Source organism: Lissotriton vulgaris, chromosome 2_1, assembly GCF_964263255.1.
Source record: "Lissotriton vulgaris chromosome 2_1, aLisVul1.2, whole genome shotgun sequence".
In the NCBI taxonomy this organism is placed as follows: Eukaryota; Metazoa; Chordata; class Amphibia; order Caudata; family Salamandridae; genus Lissotriton; species Lissotriton vulgaris.
In genome coordinates this window covers 1,872,711,368-1,872,734,392 of record NC_141687.1, presented here as the reverse complement: position 1 = coordinate 1,872,734,392, position 23,025 = coordinate 1,872,711,368, and the positions used below count along the sequence as shown (strand labels likewise).

The 23,025-nt window shown below is 46.7% G+C and overlaps 1 protein-coding gene across 1 annotated transcript in view; it reads left to right on the top strand.

Annotated features, from left to right (window-relative positions):
- The window catches only part of LRRC28 (leucine rich repeat containing 28), a 334,662-nt gene that overhangs the window by 199,200 nt on the left and 112,437 nt on the right, over positions 1–23,025 (top strand). The window contains exon 6 of the mRNA XM_086958075.1: positions 12,358–12,564. Within this exon, the coding sequence (XP_086814201.1) occupies positions 12,358–12,564 (207 nt within the window). The remainder of the gene's footprint in view (positions 1–12,357; positions 12,565–23,025) is intronic.

Sequence of the window (23,025 nt, the reverse complement as noted above, 5' to 3'; positions counted from 1 at the left end):
GCGCGTTTCCGGCACCCCCTGCCCTTTCTCTTGACAGGCACCTGGGCCACTGTTTCAGGCTCCAGGTCCATCTGATCACCCGCCATGCACCGAGTCGTCATGCATACCCTCTCTGGCAATCCGAGCATCTCCAAGTAAGACCATAGCTTCACATGCTTCCACAAGGACTTCTCCAGGTTGTTACCTAGCAGACAATATACAGGCATATTAGGGCTTAAAACTACCCTCAAGGGACCTGAGATCCCCCCACCCCACATTCAAAGGGAACCTCCACCACCATACACTGATGCTCTGAGTTCAATAATGGTCACCAAGGCACTACACTTCTTAGAGTTTTTAGGAACCTGATTCCTGGGTCCATCTCACTGTACCCTAGTGAGACAAGGGTCTTCCCCAAGTGCTACACTAGCCAACACCTTGGACTGCCCAGCGGTGGGTGGCTGCGCCCTTTTGGGGCACTTGGGATCCTCCTTCAATTGACCCACCTGCTCACAGCCATAGTCACTTGCGGGGACCATTCTCTGCAGGGTTCCCTGAAGAGACACCTGGTTTCTTATCTCCTGGGTGATGGGAACCTTTACCCTGCATGTTAGTTTGGGGCCCTTTTAGAGAACTCCTATGCTTTACCCTTGTCCCCCCACTCTTCTGATGGGGACCTTGCTCACCTTTGGCAGAGTCTCCACATACACCTTCTTGTGGACCCTGATACTCACCCAGCAGTCCACCTCTATAGCAAGCTTCCTGGGTTAAGTCAGCTTACTATCAGTCAAGTACTGGTGCAGCTCTGCAAAACATAGACTAGACCAGTGCTCCCACGCAATCAAATTGTAGAGCCCCTGAAAATTTGTCACATTACTGCCCTTCAACCAACCGTTAAGTGACCTACAAAAAGAATCTACACATTCCAACCAATTATATGCATCATTTTTCCAACTGGCCCTAAAATGATCCCTGTACTTGTCAAGAGTGAGAGCATTTACAGATGAGCAAATAGCTGCCATTTTATCTGGTCCTTCATTATTTCCCGATACTCCCCTTCTAAGTGTTATAGCTAGGGAGGAATGGGAGAAACTTAGTGCTCTAATGAAGAAACAGGTCAGGGTTGCCCTTCATGGGGCTCTGATGACAGAGTACTATAGAGCTGGAGCAACACCTGCAAGTTTGCTTGTTAGGATTGAGCCTAGGATTTTTCTTGACAATGCTAAATTCAGGCTTGATCGGAGAACACAAAAAGAGACACTACTATCCTTGATACCAAAGAACATCTAAGTAAAATCTAAGTAAAATCCAAGAAGATCTTAATGATTATAAAACCTATATGATCAACCAAAAAATTAAGGGTTTACAGCGCAACCTAGAGAGGTATACCCACCAGTGGGCCTTACCTTATATCAGTGATAGTTACTACCAAGCAGGGCCAGAACAACAAAGTTTGGGTGGATATTAAACAACAACCTAAACGCACTCCCAACAATCGGACCTTCGACAATACCTCCAGTGAGGAGGAAGAAGAAGGCCAACAAGGCCCTAGAGGGAATAGAGTGAAGTTCAACCAGTCTAATCAACAGGATCAGAGTAGTGAAGATCTGGGAGTTCTTAAGATCTTTTTTAAGTCGTGGACAGAAAATCAACAGAGGGGGTGGCCAACAAGGAAGAGGAAGAGGACGAGGACGTGGGGGGGGGGGCAATCAACCCCCGCAATGGCAATCCTACTCCCCGAGGGTGACCCGCAGTCGGGGGAGGAACCAATTGTGAGCAGTATTGTAGTGAACCTGTCAAACTATACCCTTACTGCTAGTGGGGAGAAAGTTTAAAATAAAGGACTTGGGTTCGTCCCGACCCCTACTCATGACACCTTTAAATGTAGGGTGGAATTTCACGAGACGATACGTAAAATCAAATTGAAAATGTTTTTTGCCAACAAACCCCAAGATAATCAGGGAATTTACAATACAAATTTGAGAAAACCGTCCCAGTTTTGCCCACCCTCTTCTGGCTTGGGACCAGAAATTGCAGTATTCGAATCTAAAGTACTTCAGGATATTTCTAATTTTGAACATAATGATGAATCTTTTAAACACAAGAATATGACACGAGAAGATTGGAATGCAGTAAGGAGTTTACAGGATAATACTTTGCTGACTATAAAACCGGCGGACAAGGGTGGAGCGGTGGTTATTTTAAATTCCACTGACTATGACGCCGAAGTTAAAAGAATTCTCAATGTGCGGGCTAACTATCAGCCCCTGAGTCGTGACCCTGTCCCGAATCTACTTAAGACCATACGAGAGATGGTGAGCATGGCTAAGGAAAAGAAGTGGTTTACTGTGAGGGAGGCAGAGTTCTTGGTGAATGAAAATCCAAGGACTCCTGCCTTCTATATATTACCGAAAATCCACAAACCCACACGCCCTCCCCCCGGACGTCCTATCGTTTCGGGGATTTAATCGGTGTTAGAACCATTGTCACAATTCGCAGATTTCTTTCTCCGCGAATCTGTGGTTAATCAAAAATCATTTGTGAAAGACACCACTGAAGATATTATGATAAACATGGCACATATCAACATCAGGAGGTGCTTTGTTTTGTGTATCATCCCCTTGTTGGGGTTATGGCCCTAGTCTTGAGAAAAGAAACGAGGATGATCGCCAGGAAATAGCATGTAGTTGCGAGGTTTTTAATCATGAGCTGTGCCTTATGACTGTGTAAAATGAAGAAGAAGAATATTCTAGTCACAAAGAGTGCGCAAAAATAACGTTAATATAAGGCACTATCAACTTATGCATTGACATGAGGTATTCTCTAAAAAATGGGAGTACGAGAGATGAGCGTTTTCGCAATTTTTAAGTATGTGGAATAAAATTGGTTTACTTCCATTTTTTAAAAAAAATAGAGCCAGAAGTAAAACCTTGTATATGGAAGGGATGCCCAATTTAAGATGGTTACAAATTGTTTGACATACAGACGTTGGCTAATATTGGGAGTTTTCTGTGTCTCCCAATCTAAGATGGCGGCGTAAATCTTGCGTGAGTACGCGAGGGGCCGCATTAGTTGAATTATAAACGGAACCGACTTGTGCCGACACGCAAAGGAGGAGACAACACGCTCCGTGAGGCCTTGGTCGGTAAGGATTAAGGTAGACCTGGGTGTTTGGCACTGTTGTGTAGGTAAAAAATGTCATAGCCATACGTTGAGGGGACACAAAGGTGTCCGGTGGATGCAATTCTCGCAGTGTGAAAATACGACCAACATGGTACACGGAATCCCGCAGTTGCAGTTAATTTCTGGAGCTATATATTGTGGTGTAATACTGCAGCAAGTTTTCAGGGAATATCGCTGCGTAGATGAGTTTTGGAACCATAGGCAGTGGAGACACGAATGTAAAAACATGGCAAGACAGAAATATGGCAGCAGTATATATTTCAGCGTGCTTGCAAAACAGTAGAGGCACATAGGGATAGGAGTTGGCTACATGCGGGGTATGAGAGACCTCCTGCGACTATACTTGGGTGACAACACTAAAACAGAATGTATCGGTTTTTAGATACTGCAGTTAGTTCTGCAGGGGATGGCGCTGTGTAGATAAAAATGTTGCAACAACAGGTAGAGGAGATAAGATTGTTAAGACACGGCAGTGACAAAAGATGGCAGTTGTCCATTACAGCATTTATGTAAATCAGTGAAAGTATATAGGGATATGAAGTGGTGCTAGGTGCAGGGTATGAGAGACTTGGTGTGGCTACACTTGTGTGACAACATTAAACAGACTGCATCTGTTTTTTAGATTCATGTACCGACTGAAGGACTGAATCTGAAAGGAGGACTCATATGATGAGCCTTTTTTTTCATTTGTTTCATGAACCTCTAAGCTGGTAGGCGACACGGTGGCTTATTGAGGGTAAATATGTCCATGATAATACGTATGGAATAGAGAGAGTATGATAGAGTGTGTGAACAGCAAAATGCTTACACGGTGTGTCTATTTTTGTATTTGTTGACAGTTTTTTAGAATGATTTGTCCAACCTAGGTGCTGTGGCAAAGTCTAGCCCTGAAGAATCTGCCCAAAATAAAGGAGGGGCAGAGAAACATGTTGGCATTCAGTATTGGTATGCATAAATAGCATCCTACTTTGCTTTTTTTTTTATTGGGTTCACTTGGTAAAGAATAAAGTTGTTGAGAGTTGAGTCAATCTTCTCAATTTTAATCACTTATTGACACAACTTGGAGTGTGATTGGTTGCCACTTCACTGCACGCACTTTTACACATTTTTATTTTCTTTTGGACACTTTTTCTTTGGGAAAAATGACCGCCAATGATGAGAAAAATGGGCTTATCTGGTGAGTACCTGCCAGTTACCCTGTTGGTGGTGTGCCCGTGAGGGGTCATTTAGCCTTTTCACATTTTTTCACAACAGTTGTGTGGATGGGACGGGAAGAAGGAGGATTCTAATGAGTTCAAGCTGTTTGAGTCCCCTGTTTCTTTAAAACTGTCAACAATTTTTTTTTTTTAAATAGAGGTTTAATGTAATATTAAAAAAAATTCACAAACTGAGTGAAGATTATGTAGAAGACTACAAAGCTTCACATAGACTACAAATTTAAATTCAAGAAAAGGATTTGTAGTCTCAGGAGCCTGGTCATTTTTGTTTTGATGACATTTTGAGTGGAGGGCGACCAGGGCCCCTTTTCCCTCTTTGCTTCTTATTGAATGCAAGAGTGAGAGCATACCTGGTGAGAAGGGCCTCCTTCATGTCAGCGTATGTGAGGTTCTGCCCCTTACCCAAAGCCACTAAAGTTTCCCTCCCCTCTTCTGGGAAAAGAGGCCACAATCCTGCTCCCCAATTCTTTTCAGGGACCCCATTCCCCACCCATGTGTATAATTTACTCATAACCCTGAAACGATCTTTGCATGTCATCCCCCTTTTCGAATTTCTTGCCTACATTCTTGGGGATGTGTAAAATTCTATCTGAGTGCCCTGAGGAATTGCTGCCACCGAGGAATTGCTGCCACCATCTTTGCTAGGCCTACTCCTGTGATCCAGCTCCTTTACTCTAAGCTCATGGTCTAGCAACATTCTTTTCTCCTCCATTGCAAATGTGAGCCTCTCCAGCTCCATTGCATCTCTCCTTGCTTCCCGCTTGTCCTCCAGCTCCTCTGGGGACAAGTCACTGCTGCCTGATCTAGGGTGCCCCCCTCCCAAAAGCACATCAAGCCTTGGAAAAGGTTCCTCTGCCCCTATACCAAGATCTCCAGATGGCTCACTAGCATGTCTGGCTGCTACCCAGGACCTCTGCGCCTTTTATAGCTCCGATTTTCTGGTGAGGCCTCTGATTTGGACTTTAAAGATTTTGCAACTAGCCTTCAGCATTACATTGTAGGTTTTTAACCTTTCCTCTTCAAAGGCTATGTCCAGGGAAAACACAGATTATGCTATTGACTCAGGCATGATGCAATAGAAAGTTCAAGTTTCCAACAAATGGCAAGATAAAAACTAGACAAAAAAGAAACAGTATGTGGTTCGTAGTGGTCTGCGATATGGTAGTAGTGTACACAAGTCACTGTAGGTCAAGTCCAAAAGTAAGTCCAAAAGTAAGTCCTATCCTCACCGCTGACAACCAATGTTAGAAATGGGGGTCTGTAGTTGGCAGGTTGTTGCCCTGTCCAAGTAGGGACCATTCTTCCTAGTCAGGATGAGGGGGACACACTACTAAAATAACCTCTGCTCACCCCCTTGGTAGCTTGGCACAAGCAGTCAGGCTAATCTCAGAGGCAGTGCGAAAAGCATTTACACATAACCAAAAGTAATACAGTGGTAACAGTGCAAAAGGACACCACACCAGTTTTAGAAAAATAACCAATATTTTATCTTTGCAAACAATACCAAAAAACCATCAAAATCCATCCTACAGTTCTCAGGAATCTCAATGAATAAAGATAAACTTAAAATACAGTTCCTTGAAGTTATAGTTGGGTTCGAGGCTATTGCGGAGTCGTGAACATCAAATCCAAATAGTTCTGGCTGACCGCTGCTTCCTGGGCCAGCTACTGCGTCAGGAAAACCCTTAAAACAGTGCCTTTAGAAATGCATGGCATTGGCGACCATTCGTTAGAAGGCTTCTGTTCCTGAGGTCAGTGCAGGAGTCGTCAGGCCATTGAAGTCACAAGTTTTGCATATCGAACTCCTTGCGGTGGAAGTCGGGAGCGCTGGTATCGGTAGGCATCGGGCTGCTGTGTAAAGTGCAGTGCTGCGGGGTGTGGTGCCCTCAGGTCGCATGCAGGCAGCGTCTCAGTAACGGTCGTCCAGTGTCATTGGTGAGACCAGGGCTGAGGTGCGAAGTGATGCAGTGCTCCTTCCAAGAGCGCTGTCGTCAGCTGACGAACCGAAGTCAATGGCGTCGGTCGACCAAGGTTGCGGTGTGGGATGAGGGTGGTGCGTTGTGTAACTTACGAGCAGTGCCCTCGAACCACGGTGCAGGCAGCGGCGTTGATATCGTCGTGGAGCGTCGTCGTTGGGGATACCAGGGCAGCGGCATAAAGCAAGGTGGTGCAAAGTACAGTGCCCCCAGGCCGTGGTACAAGCAGCGGCTCAGTGGTGGCTTCGAACGCATAGTCGGTGAGACCAGGGTTACAGTGGGAAGTGCAACGGTGCCCTCTGCGGTGCCTTCAGGACACGGAGCCAGCGATGGTGACGGCGCCTGGTTGCTTTTTCTTTTGTTGCAGCACATGAGACACAGATAACAGTGCTGATAGCAGATGAACTTGAAGTCTTCACTGTTTCTGAGACTTCTTGAACAAGGAGCAAACTCTATCCCAAGCCCTTGGAGAAACTCACAAAGAAGTTGCAGAAAGTTTATACAGTCCTTTCTCTGCCCAGTACAAAAGCAGCTGCTGCAGGCCAACACGGCAAAGCACACATCAAAGTGGTAGTTCCTCCTCACAGCTTCTCCAGCTCTTCTTCTTGGCAGGTTTTTGAGTCTAAATGAGTTCTAAAATTGTGAGGACTGGGACCCAATCTTTATACAGTCTTTTCCTCTGTTCTCTTGTGGCAGAGAGTCTATGTAATTAGTCCTAACCAGCTCTGTCCGCTCTAGATCAGCTACCTGGCAGGAGGTGGAGACAGCATTTTTTTGAGGCACTCTAGGCCTATTTAGGTGCAAGAAAATCGCCTCCCATTACTCTAAATGCAGCCCAAGTCTATTCAGTTCAGCCCTGACTCATTTAGGAAAGATAGGACACACCTCAACCCAGTGTCTGTGTACAGTGAATGTACATCCCCAGTCCCTGGCACTCCAAAGTCAGACAGTCAATCCACAACCCAGCAGAGGCATGCAGATGGTTAAGCAAGAAAATGCTTACTTTCTAAAAGTGGCATTTTTAACCACACTATCTAAAAATCATCTTTACTAAAAGATGAATTTTTACATTCTGAGTTCATGCATACTAAACTCCATTTCTCTATCTTGTCCCAATGGGAACTTGTACTTGTAAGATGTTACAAAGTATCTGCCATTCTATCCTATGGGACAGATAGCCTTTCCATAGTGAAAAACGGTGTACTTTGTTTTTCTCTATCAGGACATGACACACACAGCAGGCCATTCCTACCTTTTACCTACACTGCACCCACCCATAGGGGTGACTTACATGTAATTAAAGGGATGTTAGGGCTTGGCAAGTGGGTGCACTTGCCAAGTCAACATGGCAGTAAAAACTGCATGCAGACACTGCAGTTGCAGGTCTGAGATACCTTTACTGGGCTACTTCTGTGGGTGGCACAACCAGTGCTGAAGGCACACTAGTAATATTTGATTTACAGGCCCTGGGCACTCTCAGTGCACCCTACTAGGGACTTACCAGTAAATCAAACATGTCAATCATGAAAACACCAATCCATAACATAATTTACAGTAGGAGCACTTGCACTTTAAGACAGCAATGAGATAAGTGCGCAGAGAAACGAAACCAGCAAAAACAGAGTCAAAACATGCCAAAAGATGCCAGGTCTAATAGTGTGTAATGCAGGGTTCAAATAGTGACTTACATGTTCACAGTGCTTCCCATCACAGATTAGGAACTTGCAACACAACATACTCAAGTGACTATTCTGCACCAACCAAGATTCCATCATTCTGTGGCCAGAGGCATAGCTTGGTCAGTGAGTCTAAGGGTGTGAACTTCCGATTTCCTAATACCAACGCTGGCATACCTTTTAAAAATGCATGATATGAGAAGCAGATCATAAGGCCGACTTATGGAGCAGTGCGTATTTTTAGGAGTACCTCAAACACCATATTTTTCAAACTAAGCAACAATTTTTTTAAGATTCAAATACGTGACAAGAGAGCGTGCGTGTGTGTTTTTGCCTTTGTATGAAAAAAACAGGTGACATCCAATTCAAGCCTCACCATACCAGACTGAAAGCACCTGTACCCAACTATTTACTACGCAATATATTTTGGGTGGGGGGGGGGGTTAACACCCCAGTCCCTTCCCTTCTGCTCCCCTAAAGCCTGCACCCGCCTGTGCTATCTGATGCAGTGCATTAACTAAGAGAGGTTTCATAATGGCTGTACAATAGTGCATTTCCCAGTCCCCATGGGAAGGAGGTAGGGGGTCCTTCCACCTCCTGCAAATCTCCCTCCTTGCCAAGAGGACCGTATAGAACACTAGGCTTCTAACTGCATTCTGTGATCCTGTCAGGATCCCAAAAATCACTAAAGGTAGATCAATGATAACTGGGAAGCCCAACGACGCTGTAAGAGTATTACCAATAGCTTCCCAAAATGTAGCAACCCGAGGGCATTCAAAAAACATGTGAATGTCTGATGCTGCCTGCAGCCCACAACTTGCACATGCCACTGGATTACCTATGGCAAATTTAGATAATCTCTGGGGAGAGTAATACGCCCTATGGAGGGTATAGAGGTGGTTCCTGCGAAGCCATGAAGGCTTTACTATACTCTTTAAGAGCTCACATGAGGTGGACCAAAGTTCTTGCACATCCTGGTCAGTTGTTAAGGCACCCCACAGCTGGACTGGTAGCTTAAATTCCCCATCCGATTCCTCAAGTAAAAGTTTATACCATTGTGAGATCTCGCTTTTAGTCGGACCAATGCTCACTAAGTTGGTTATTAATTGGCTATACCCTCCAAGAGGGAACCTGTTTCTTTTTGAAGGTGGAATTGTATACGCCTGCGTCCAGCTACTCATTTGTAGGTATTTGAACCTCAAAATAGTTGGACCTATCCTATTCTGGAGGTGCTCCCACGAAAGCAAATCCCCTTCGTAGAAGAGGTCTCCCCATACTTTAAGGCCCGCCTCTTTTAAAGGCATGGCTAGGATGTCTTCTAGCCAGGCTGGGCTTTCAGGTAACCCCCAAAGCGATGTTTTATCGCAAAAATACCCCTGTTTGATTGGATTTGTTACCTCGCACCACATTTTTGCCAGTCCAAATAGGACCTTCATTTTGATCTTTCTAAAAAATTTCGGGTTGCCAAATTTAAAAAGATAACCCGACTGGCTGAGACCTTCCCCATCCAACATGGCTGAAAACATTAAGCCTACCCCATGGTCAGTAGGCCTTTTTAGGAGCATTTGAGTATGAGACAGATGAAACGCCCAAGCATATAGTTTTAGATCTGGGGCTGCTAAGCCCCCCTTCTCCCATCGCCTTCTAAGCTTCTTCCAAGCTATTCTCTGTAATTGTTTGCTCCAAATAAAAGAAGTGATATCTGACTGTAATTTAGATATATAAGTCTGATCAAAATAAAGGGGAATGGTATTGAAAAGAAATGAGATTTTGGGCAAAATGGACATTTTAATCAAGTTTACTCTCCCAATCAAGGACAATTGAAGGTGGAACCATGACTGCATTAACTTCCTACATTCCTTAGCACCTGCTGTGAGGTTTACTATAGCAAGTTTATTAAGATCCTTTATTATGTTTAGGCCCAAATAACGCATTGATTCGCCCGCCTGTACTTCCAATGCACTCACATCATCGTTCCAAACCAACATCTGTCTTTGATGTATTGATCTGGTACCCTGATATCCGACCAAACCCCCGAGCAATTTCAAATATTACAGGGAGAGCCGTAGTTACGTCTGATGTGAGGATAAGCAGGTCATCGGCATATAGAGCTACCTTCCTCTCCCACCCTCTGTGACAAAAAGATCTGATGGCAATCTCTCTCCTCAGTTGTTGCGCGAGAGGCTCGATATAAAAGTCAAACAGTAGGGGGGAGAGCGGGCAACCCTGCCGTGTCCCTCTGGTTATAGAAAAAGGGTCTGACAGCTCACCATTAATCAGTAGACTCGCCACTGGGCTACCATACAGCAGACCAACTGCACGACGGAATCCCTCACCCACGCATAACTTGGCCAAGGCCCCCGGCAGACGGCACGAATGGACCTAGCTAGGCCGGGGAATCAAAGCAAAAGAGCTTTTTGGCACATGCTCGTTTGGGCACAATAAAGATCCAGGGTTTTTATTTTTATTTTTATTTTTTATTTTTATTTTTATTTTTTTTTCCCGGGGTCCAATGATTACACTACTATGGTGCCTATGTTCTGCCATGAGCGTAGCAGCTATCCGGTCGTAGCCCGGCCCAGGCCCTGCTGTAGGCTTCCCCAATGGTAGCCAAGAATGAGACTAAGCTAGTGACAGCTGAGGGATGCTTGGTCCCCCCACTACGTTTGATCCCTTCCATACTGTTATACTGAGACAGCTGATTTATGGCTTGTTCTATATGGCTTTCTTATACCATGGTGGAAATGAGGACACAAAAAAAAAATTGTGCATTTCCCATTCATTAACATAACTTGGATTTAATTTTCATTTAAGCTGTGCGTCACTTTTATACATAGTAACCTGAAGGTGAAAGACCGAGAACACTTACAGAATGTTTTATGTTTTTTTTAGCCACGCCTTTGCCCACGTCCCCACATTAACTCACTCCGCACGAGCTGCACGCAGCATCACAGTTCCCATGCCTTTTTTTAACGCACTCCGACCACTGAATGTAACTACGTAAACAGTACTATCCGATACTCTTCCGAGCCCCCTCTCCGTCTCTCCATCAAATCTTAATTTCTATAATGCAGTCTCAGACCCCATAAATCACACTGTTCTGTGTACAGCCAGCAGCTCCAGTTGTAGTAAAGTGTTCTCTGTGCAGCACTTTGTTCCTCTTTGAAACCTAGTTGATGCATACAAATACCTTGTTCTAAAGATCTCAACAGTACACAGTGGCATACACGCAATATTGTGTGTGCATGAACACGAGCGCCTGTGCTGAGAGGCACCGATTGTGGAATTCGAGCACACTAGAAGTGATGCTTACAAGGTGAGACAAGTGCCTCTAAGCCATAAGAAAGCACATTGACGCCCATGTGTCTGTTTCACTGGAACATATGGACAGTGACACCACTGTACTGACTAAGTATGCAAGGGTGCCAGAGGAAGTGACGACAAGTGAAGGTGAAGACTGTCAGCCTACAGTGCAAACCAATAATCATAAATTAAATGCATGCAAAAGGCACATTCACAGAACATAAATCCCACCATCTCAAGGAAAAAAAGCTTTTACTCGGTGTTTCCGCCTACAGGGATTCTTGACTATAGCTACAGCTAATGCTCTCTAGACTCAAGATTTTATTCCGATGATTATCCTGATGGTTCTAATCTCGTTACTGCTTAGTTTACCGTGAAGAAGGAAAAGGTATTGTTTAGTTAAAGCTCTTAATGGAATCGGTTCTCCTGTCCGCAGGCTTCTTGGTGCTCAGTGTTACTGAAAGAGGCCTGGATATCATAAATGTATTTCTGCCAGTGGGGTTTTACTTCCCTTCCGCATCTGGAAATTCTCCTGGGCTAATAGTTTTTTTTTTGTGTGCAGGTTGAAATTAACATATTTTTTATTCTCCTTTTGTGCTCTTAAGTTAGGCCTATGTTTGCTTTGGCCTTGTTATGCATCGTTGCGATACATATTCACATTAGCACTCAGACGTAGGTGAAAGTCAAGGGTCTGCCTACAGTAGACCCTTGACTTTTAAACACACCTGTTGACACCCAGTTAGGTGCCACAGGACCGGGATGACGTAACAGCCCTCATCACATAAATCTTGACATTTTAGTATTATTTCTAACATTCATGTTGCACTTTCCAATCACTCTGTGTTGCTGTCTTGTAGTATATACATTCTGTGTTGTACAAATAGTTAAAAAAGGCACACTCACCTTTGACCTTTTGTCTAGTCACATAAGTATGTCCTCCCGCTGTAACTGAGCACGCTGTGTTTTAAATTACTAAGAAAAGTGGGCGTTTAGTCAGTTTTTTGTATGAATCTTTTCTTTCAGAGATTGGAAACCTGAAGGACCTACAAACGCTTGAGCTTTCTATAAATCGTTTGGTAACCCTACCCGAGAAGCTGCACCTGTGCCACTCCCTGCAACATCTGACTGTGGACCGTAATCACCTGTGGTGTGTTCCTCGGCATCTCTGCCAGCTCCCAAGCCTCAATGAACTCTCCATGGCTGGAAACCGTCTTGCCTTTTTGCCACTGGGTTTGTGACTTTACTTTATTAAAATGGTAGCATAGCAAATGTGGAAACACGAAACGTGTTGTGGCAATGCACCATATGGAAGTTGATTGTTCCAGGGACCCGTTCTTTAATGGTTAACAATGTTCAAACTTTACATTTACACACTACTGACCTTTCTTTATTCCATCCTTCATGCCTCTCAAAAAGGGGAACAACCGGTTCCTTATACTTTGCTATGTTTCTGTGCCTATGATCAATCAATCAATCAATCAATCAAAGACATTTATTGAGCGCACTACCTACCCGTAGGGTCTCGAGGCGCTTGGGGGGGGGTTGCCGCTACTGCTCGAACAGCCAGGTCTTGAGCTTCTTCCTGAAGGAGAGGTGGTCTTGGGTCGGGCGCAGGTCGGCCGGGAGGGAGTTCCAGGTCTTGGCGGCCAGGTAGGAGAAGGACCTTCCTCCTGTAGTGGCTCTGCGGATGCGTGGGACGGCGGCGAGGGCGTGGCTGGCGGATCGGAGGTGGCGTTTGGGAGCGTAGAAGTTGATTCGGTTGTTGAGGTAGCTCGGGCCTTGGTCGTGGAGAGCTTTGTGTGCGTGGGTAAGGAGGCGGAAGGTGATTCTCTTGTTGACCGGGAGCCAGTGCAGGTCTCTTAGGTATCCGGAGATGTGGCTGTGTCGTGGGATATCGAGGATGAGTCTGGCTGAGGCGTTCTGGATGCGCTGGAGTCTCTTCTGGATCTTGGCGGTGGTTCCGGCGTAGAGTGCGTTGCCGTAGTCTAGTCGGCTGGTGACGAGGGCCTGGGTGACGGTCTTCCTGGTCTCTGTGGGGATCCACCAGAAGATCTTCCGAAGCATGCGCAGGGTGTTAAAGCACGACGAGGAGACGGCGTTGACTTGCCTGGTCATGGAGAGGGAGGAGTCCAAGATGAAACCCAGGTTGCGTGCATGGTCCGTCGGTTTGGGTGCGTTGCCCAGGGCGGGGGGCCACCAGGAGTCGTCCCAGGCGGAGGGCGAGGAGCCCAGGATGAGGACCTCCGTCTTATCTGTGTTCAGCTTCAGGCGGCTAGTCGTCATCCACTCGGCTACCTCTCTCATCCCTTCATGCAGGTTGGCTCTGGCGGCGGCGGGGTCGTTGGTCAGGGAGAGGATCAGCTGGGTGTCGTCGGCGTAGGAGATTATGTTGAGGTTGTGTTGGCGTGCGATGGCCGCGAGGGGGCTCATGTAGACGTTGAAGAGAGTCGGGGTCAGTGAGGATCCTTGAGGGACGCCGCAGATGACTTTGGTGGCCTCTGACTTGTACGGTGGTAGGCGGACTCTTTGTGTTCTTCCGTCGAGAAAGGAGACGATCCATTCCAGCGCCTTCTCCTGGATTCCAACGTTGCTGAGGCGCTGCACTAGGGTGCGGTGGCAGACCGTGTCGAAAGCCGCGGAGAGGTCTAGGAGGATGAGGGCCGCTGTTTCCCCGTTGTCCATCAGGGCTCGGATGTCGTCAGTGGCGGCGATGAGGGCGGTCTCGGTGCTGTGGTTGGCACAGAATCCGGACTGCGATGGGTCGAGGGATCCATTCGTCTTGAGGAAGGTGGCCAGCTGTTTGTTGACGGTCTTCTCGATGACTTTGGCTGGAAACGGGAGTAGCGAGATGGGGCGGTAATTCTTGAGTTCGGTGGGGTCTGCTGTAGGTTTCTTCAGTAGAGCGCTGAGTTCGGCGTGCTTCCAGCTCTCGGGGAAGGTGGCGGTATCGAATGAGGTGTTGATGATGTCCCGCAGGTGGGGTGCGATGACAGCGTCGGCCTTGTTGAAGACGTGGTGAGGGCAGGGGTCGGTTGGAGATACAGAGTGGACGGAGTTCATCGTGTGGACGGTGTCTTCGGTGTTGACCGGGGTCCAGGCGCGGAGGGTGGTGGTGGGTGGCGATGCTGCGGTCGTGGCGTGCGTCGGTTGAGTGCTGAAGCTGTAGTGTATGTCTGCGATCTTGTTGTGGAAGTAGGAGGCGAGGGAGTTGCAGAGGTCTTGCGAAGGGGTGATGTCGTTGTTTCCGGCGTTGGGGTTGGAGAGCTCTTTCACGATGTTGAAGAGTTCCTTGCAGTTGTGTGCGTTGTTGTCCAGTCGGTTTTTGAAAGCCGTTTTCTTGGCGATGCGGATCAGTTGGTGGTGTTTCCGGGTGGCGAGCTTGAGTGTGGTCCTGTTGTCCGGCGTGGGTTCCCTTCTCCAGGCTTTCTCGAGGGCTCAGCAGTTCTTCTTGGAGCTCTTGAGTTCGTCAGTGAACCATGGGGCTCTCTTACTGCCGGGTCTGCTGGGCGGGGTCCTCAGTGGGGCGAGTTCGTCCGCTCAGTTGCTGATCCACTTCGTGAGGTTGTCGGCGGCCTGGCTGGGGTTCGCTGAGCTGGCCGGAGGGTTCTGGCTCAGGGAGGCGGCGAGCTGGTCGGCTGTGATCTTGTTCCAGCTTCTTCGGGCGACCCGTTGCTGGTGGTGGTGGGTCGTCGTTCTTCTGAAGGTGAAGTGGATGCATCTGTGATCTGTCCAGTGGAGTTCTGTGGCGTGGCTGAAGGCGATGTCTTTGCTGGATGAGAAGATGGCGTCGAGTGTGTTTCCGGCGAGGTGGGTGGGGGTGGACACCAGCTGCTTGAGTCCAAGGTTGGCTAGGTTGTCGAGCAGGGTGCTGGTGTTGCAGTCGTTGTTGTTCTCCAGGTGGAAGTTGAAGTCCCCCAGGAGGATGTAGTCAGCGGAGGGGAGGGCGTGCGGGCTGACGAAGTCGGCGATGTCCTCGCTGAATTGAGTGCGTGGTCCCGGAGGTCGGTAGATCAGGGTGCCTCTGAGGGTGGTCTTTGGGTCGGTGTGGATCTGGAAGTGCAGGTGTTCGGCGGAGGGTGGGGTGTTGTCGGTGCTGGTCGTGATGCGGATGGTGTTCTTGTGGATGATGGCGATGCCTCCTCCCACCTGGTTAGCGTTGCGGTGTTTCCGGGTGATCTTGTATCCTTCCGGGATGGCGATGGCGATGTCGGGCGCTGAGGAGGCGTTCATCCAGGTCTCCGTGATGAAGGCAACGTCAGGGGCTGTGGTGTCGAGGAGGTTCCAGAGTTCGATGGCGTGTCTGTGGACGGAGCGGGTGTTGAGCAGGATGCACTTGAGGTGGGTGCTGCTGGTGTTCGGCATGGCAGGTGCTGGTGTCGGGCAGGTCCGGAGGCAGGTGAACTTGCAGGTGTTGCAGCTGAAGGGTCCGTGGACGCGCCGTGGGGTGGCTCTGCAGCATCCCGGGACTCGGCCGGTGTTGAGAGCGTAGAGGGTGGCGGCGGTGTACGTCAGGCGGGTCGGTCGGGGTCCTCGTAGGCCAGGGGTCCTGGCACTGAGCGCGGTCCAGGCGCGGACGGGCGCAGACGGGCTTACCTTTGGCGCGCCTTCGGCGCACAAACGGCGCGCCCGCTGCGCGTGACCGCTGCGCGTTCGCACGGTCGCCATAGCTGGTGGCCGTGCGGCGCGGGGGTGTCCCACAAGTGGGTCACACTCACCTGCGTCGCACGGTCGCCATATAAGGCCAAGTGCGCGGGTGGGCGGAGCAGCTGGGAGGCGGGAGCGGGGAGGGTACAGAAGAGAAAAAGGGGCGGGGTAAGCGGCGGTGGCGGGAAGCGGGGAGGGAGAGCGGAGGGCGGCGAGGTAGGCGGGCAAACAGGAAGGAAAACGCTAACACGGGCACAAATATACAATAAAACAGGCACAAATGGAGATAAAAACAAGACCAAAAAGCTAACAACAGCAAAAGTCAACCGGCAGGCGAGCACGGACCACGCCGCTCGGAGGAGGGGGCGTGGTCAGCGGAAGCGAGGCAGTTAGGCAAGGCAATGGGGCACACGCAGCAGCTGGTGGCCGTGCGGCGCGGGGGTGTCCCACAAGTGGGTCACCCCCACTTGTGAGGGACTTGAGAATGATCTCTTTGCCGTTTTCATGATAGGTGACATAAGACTTTTTTAAAAGGTTGGTTTTGTTTTTTCCTCTCCTGTGGTGTTTATCTCGAAGGGAGCACATTATTTTGTAGTTCTGGTCTGGTAGGAAATACATTAAAATACTCCCAGGAGCTGGGTAAAGCCGTTTCATAATATCTTGGTTGTTTGATGTGTAAGTTGTGGTACATCAGTTCTATCCTTATGAGTTAGGAGCGTTAGGACAGAAATGTTCCTCAGTCAAGTGAAGACTACTTATGGACCAGTCAGAAAGTATTATTAGTGCCATCACCCATTGGTTGCTCCTGCTCTTACTCTAAACGTTGATGTTAGAGTAAAAAGCTGATGCTAGACATTTGCCTTGCTCAGCCTTGGGCAATTAAGTGGATCCAATCCCCCTCTAGAGAGAAAAGCTTCCGATTTCCAGCCATTCTTGGTAACATGACGGTGCTGCCTTTTTCTGGTCTTTCTGCCTTTGATATGTAGCCACAATTAAGAAGTGATTATTTTAATGTATAATCTGTCTCCTCAATAATAGCAAAATATTGCCTCCTGATACTAATTTTAGTTCTCGCCTAGGCATCGCGTCTGCTGTCTCTTGGTCATGCTGTATTAGTGAAATATATAACCCAAAGGTGTTAGGTCCTTTTTGGACGTGGACAAGGCTGGACTATTTATAAAAGCAAAAAACACAAAAATGCCTAGACCACTCTTTTTAAAAAAAACAAGAACAATTAATGAAGGTCAAGAGTACTCTTTATTGAATTCTGACCAGGTACTTATATTTTATACCTTTGACTTCTTTTTTTGATTTCAAAGTTTTTTTACATATATATTCATTAGCAAAGATAGGACAAACTGTACATATATTTACAATACTATACAAACCAATTTATAAACAAACATATCACAATGTATCTACACAAACTCAAAAAAACATCATCACAATAAAAAACAGATTAAATTGAGTGGTCTAGGCATTTTTGTGTTTTTTGTATTAGTGAAATAGGCAGAAAGCACCGCCCTCTTTACACCCATCTTTTTAATTGGCTCCTGTCACTCTCTTTTGAAAATGGTATTAGATTGGTCAATAGGCTTAGTAGTCCCTCCTTAGTACAGCCTTTTCTCTTCTTGTAACCTCCCATGAGGACACCCCTGTTACATGTGTTGTTACTCCTTGTGTTTTAAAGACCGCCTCGGGCACTATTTCCTTAAATAGCTTTGTCCTGCCTGCTGTGGCAGGCAGGACATGCTCTCATGCAAAGCTTTTTACATTTTTTTATCCAGCACGGCACATCCTGGCTTGAAAAATGGCGGCCATGCCTTTAGTTTGGTTGTGATTGGCGAAGGACCACATGCCCTTTTTTCCCTCTTAATTTTCTTTTGCTACAATGGTGGTGCCCACGCTTTAGCTGTAAACATCTTAAGCTAAAGGGCAGGTGCTGCGTTGCTTAAAAAGTAAAGAAATTGAATTTTTTTGTCTATTTCTTTACTTTTGAAGAAATTGCAGCATCTGCGCTTTAGCTTAAGATGTTTACAGCTACAGTGCAGGTGCCGCCATGGTAACAAAATCCCACCTGACTCCCTCTCAGAATCTCCCTTTCATTGGAGCTGTTCTGGACATGGTGCAGTTTCGGGTCTATCCTCCCAAATGACAGGTCCAGGATATTTGTGCTATGATACTAATGTTCCAGTCTCTATCCTGGATTTCAGTGAGACTCACCCCGAGGCTGCTGGGCCTCATGACCTCCTGAATCCTGCTTGTGAAACATACCTGCAGGCATATGCGGGCTCTGCAGTGGGACCTGAAGTTCCAGTGGGAGCAGCATCAGGGACATTTCTCAGTCAATTCTCTAGATCTTAAAGGAAACTGTGCAAGATCTGCAGTGGTAGTTAACAAACCAAGATTTAGTCAGCGACAGACCCCTCACCCTTTCCCAACAAGAGCTGACTATAGTGACAGAGGTGTTACTCCTGGGATGGGGCTGCCATCTGGGAGAGGTGGAGATCGGAGGCCTCTGGTCTTCAGTGGTATCCGGACTCCACATCAACCTTCTGCAGTTCCGGGCAGTCCATCTGGCATTCAAAGCCTGTCTTCCCTCCAGCAAGGGAAGGCTGGTGGAAGTGTTCATGGACAACACCACTGCCATGTGGTACTTCAACAAACCAGGTGGGGGTATGTCATGGATTATTTGTCAAGAGGTCCTGCATCACTGGACATGGCTGGAACAGCAGGGCATATCCCTGGTGGTTCAACACCTGGCGGGCTACCTCAACACCAGAGCGGACTAACTTAGCCGAAGATGCCTAGAGGATCACAAGTTTATGCTAACCATTCACATTCTCTTGTCTGAGACCTTTTTTTGTTTTTCTGAAAATTTCACTTATTTTTTCTTGCTTAACCAAATACCCCTTCTCGATTAATATCTCTCTAATTTATATTAAGTGTTTCCTTAATGGAACACTTGGTGGAAATTCTGTATGCTTTTTGTAGTCCTTTTGTTTCTACTTTATCTTGAAATATCGATTTCTGAACCATTAACATTTTTAACAATGATGCTAAAATCTGAATACTAAATGAAATAATGACTTTGATCCAACTAATTTGTTAAATTCTTTTTAAAATGTTCTTCAATTCTTTGTTGTTTCCCTGCTGAGTACCGTTGGTCTTCACTGTTTATGGAAATTAATGTAAATGATTGCTCCTTGCATTCTCTCCACATCAACTAAGAAAGGGCCATACGGCCAGTGGCGGGTTTGTACTATGATTACACCTGACGTTTTTAGATTTAAGAATCCCTGCTTCGTCAAGTGGTAGCATATGATGGTTTTGTCACGGGAGAGGAGAAGCTATGAAAGGTCCAGACAATCCAGACTTGATTGGACCTCCCCCCATAATTCCATGGGCCGATTTTGCAGATCAATGGTTTTGGTGGTACAGAGGTGTTTGCAGGGGTGGAGGAGTGAGTATTAATAGAGTTGTGCGTTGCAATTGTTTATGTTGAGCTTACAGTGTTGTGCCGAAGTTGTGTGTTTGGGTTGTGATAATTCCTATGGCTGAGTTGTGTAAATGTGCACAGCGCTTGATGCTGAGTAGTTAATGTTATTATTGTGGTTGATGCAGTCCTAGATCCCGAAATAGATAAGAGTATATGGTGAGTTAACATGTCTGCTAGATTTGTGGTGTTGGTTCATGAGGTGCCATCGACCGCACAATTGACATAGGGACCTGTAACTGATTGTTGTAAGTGTACTAGTAGTGACTGGTGCCAGTAGACCCTGTTGCACAGAGGAGATGCTGCATTAATCAGGGAGATTTCCCGCTGGTCGAGGTTTCATTTGTGTGTGTATGGAAGTTGGAAAGGGCTAATTCCGGCTGTTTCTTGTGTGAGTGATTACTTTTAATTCTCTAGTGGAGCAGATAAGAGTTATTCATGTCTGCTTTAAAGTTTGTGGAAGTTGAGATATGAGAAAATTATAAAGGAGGGTGAACTGCTGTGAGAAGTGAAGTTTGCGTCAAAGTGCCACGCTGGAATAGGTCAATTAGAGCATAATGTTTCACTAGAATTGGCTGTTTGTGTCTCCAAGGGTTGCTCTGTGACAGGTCCTCGGAGAATGGACTGCACTGGGTTTGGACGTAAGTGTTGATCACAGTTGAATTTGCAGTATTTTCGCTTTTGGGCCCACTTTGGATCTCCTTTAGTCGCACATATTAGCTGCTTTAGGCTGCCTCTGCTTTGCATAGCCACACATAATACATTTTCTTTTTGTGATATGATGTTATTTTAGAAATGCGCTGCCAATATTAGTTTTTCCGTGATTGTTCTTGGGATTAAGTATGAACATTTTGTGCGTGGTCGAACACCATGGTGTACTGTTTTCTTGTACCTGGTCGCAATATCGCCTAACGTTTTTAGAGACACACAGTAGCATGGTTGCAGTTTTCCAACGTAGTAGTTCTTATCATATAAACTGTGTCTCGCCACCTCGGGACAGAGAGGAGAGTTACAGCCGAGAGACCAGTCCTTAAACAGAGGCATAGGCCTTGCGTAAACTGAGTTTACACCTATGATGCGTACCACTTAACTACGCATACCAGGTATGAGGTCCCCTGCTAATCCCAGAGATCCCTGTGAGGGTAGACCTAGATAGATAGATTAGTTGCCACGGTTGGGCTGTTCATTGTTCACAGCCTGTTAGTAATGTTGGTTACGATGCTCAGTTGTATCTGTCTGACATCCTGTTCTCCCGAGGCACAGTTCTACTTCCAAGCAGAATCTCTGCAACAAATTGTGATTCAAACTAAATTCTGCATATTTGAATTGAGATTTGTTCATTTCATTGCTGAATCTTTATAACCATGAAATGTTTCCGAACCCTTGGAGATTTAATGAGGAGTCATGTACAAGTTCCTATGAGGGTGAGGAAGCTCCAGCAGAATGTACGCCATGTCATTATGGCAACAAGTGTAGTGCTTCACACTTGTTTGTGGCTTCATCAGTGGCATAACATTACTGAGAAAAAGGCACCCATAATGTTTCCACAATATGGGACATTTATTTATTTATTTATTTATTTATTTATTTATTTTTGGAATTTTTATTGCGCAAACAATTACCCTGAGGTGTCTCGGCGCATGTGTGGGCTAGCAGGACCGCGGCAATAGAATTCACTGATTAAACAGCCATGTCTTTAAGAGTTTCCGGAAGCTCATCAAGTTGGGGGCATTTTTGATGCTTAGTGGTAGAAGATTCCAGAGTTTTGGTGTGGCAACCAAAAAGCGTCTGTCTCCCCAAGTTGCGGTTCTTGTGCGAGGTACTGGTAGAAGGCAGGTGTTAGCAGATCTCAGCAGCCTTTTGGGAGTGTACAGCTGGAATGCCTCAGTCAGAAACTTGGGTCCGACGCCATGTACTGCCTTATAGGCAATGCAGAGGGCCTTGAATTTAATTCGGCTCTCTACTCTAAGCCAATGAAGCTGGCGAATGGCAGGAGTAGTAGGCTGGCGGCGAGGAATGTCTAAGAGAATTCTAGCAGCCGCATTCTGTATAGACTGTAGCTTGGACAGCACACGTTTCTGGGTGTTGAGAAAAAGGGCATTTCCGTAGTCAGTTTTGGAAAATACCAAGGTGGTAACTAGGGTCTTCCCAGCTGAGGTGGGAAGGTAAGGCAGCAATTTCTTAATTTTCTTTAAAATAAAGAAAGCAGAGGAGACAACGTTGTTGACATGAAGGTTGAATGTCAGCTTGCTGTCGAAGATGACTCCCAAATTCCTTGCCTTTTCCACTGGGACAGGTGGAGAGCCCAGCTGGTTGGGCCACCAAATGGAGGACCATTCTGGGGAGGGATTGCCAAAGGTCATGACTTCGGTTTTATCCGAGTTAAGCCTTAGGCAATTGGAGGACATCCACATACTAACAGCAAGCATAGCCTCCTGGAAATTAGCTTCCACCGCTGTGCCATTCTTATGGATCGCCAGCACCAGTTGGGTGTCATCTGCGTAAGATGTTAATCGCACCCCATGGGCCTTTATTACCCTCGCTAAGTCCGCTACGTAGATGTTAAATAACGTGGGACTTAGCGAGGAGCCCTGTGGTACTCCACATGGTAATGCAGAGACGGGAGAGTAGAAATTACCCAACTTGACCGTCTGGGAACGGTCGGCCAGGAAGGATGAAATAAGGTCTCTAGCCAAACCGTTTATCCCCAGAGCTGTGACACGGTCGACCGTGTCAAATGCTGCGGACAGATCCAGAAGAATCAGGATGGCCGCACCTCCCTGGTCCATAATGGCTCGAATTTCATCTGAAGCTTTTATTAGAGCGGTCTCCGTTCCATGTCCTTTCCTAAAGCCAAACTGCGTATCGTCTAAGAGTTGGTGGGTATCGACGAACTCTGAGAGTTGTTTATTCATCAGAGCTTCACAAATTTTGGCAGGAAAGGGGAGACAGGCAATGGGTCTGTAACTGACCAAGGCGGAGGGATCCAGGGAGGGCTTCTTCAAAAGAGGCTTTAATTTGAGAATTTGAGGGAAATATTGTACGACATGAAACCTCCCCTTAAGCCAGCACAACATGAGGATTTGAAAGCTTGGGAGCGTGCTGCACATGTAAAGGAAAAAGAGATACGAGAATAGGGTTAAGTAAGCAGTACATATTTATACAGGTGGTAAGTGGGATAAAGAACCGCATAGGTGGAGGAGATGCATAGTCGAGTGAACTTCAACATACCCTGCATTGACGACTGAAAAGTCTAAAAAGAAAAGAAAACGGGGTGATGAAGATGCGGCAGAAAAGTCTACCACTGATTGTGACTCCAGCGATAATCTCTTAAATGGCTTGTCCTCACGTCCAGCGCCTCACGCTACCTTGTCCATAGATCAAACAAGTGCTACTTCTAGTAGCAGTACTGTGCCACAGACAGCCCCTGTTGACCCGAACCTGACACAGATAGGAGGACCACCTCTAACTCCTCCTGTTACAGTTATACCTACCGAAACAGCTACTACTGTAGTTGCCCAGATTATTCATGCTCCTGTTGTGCCTGTTTC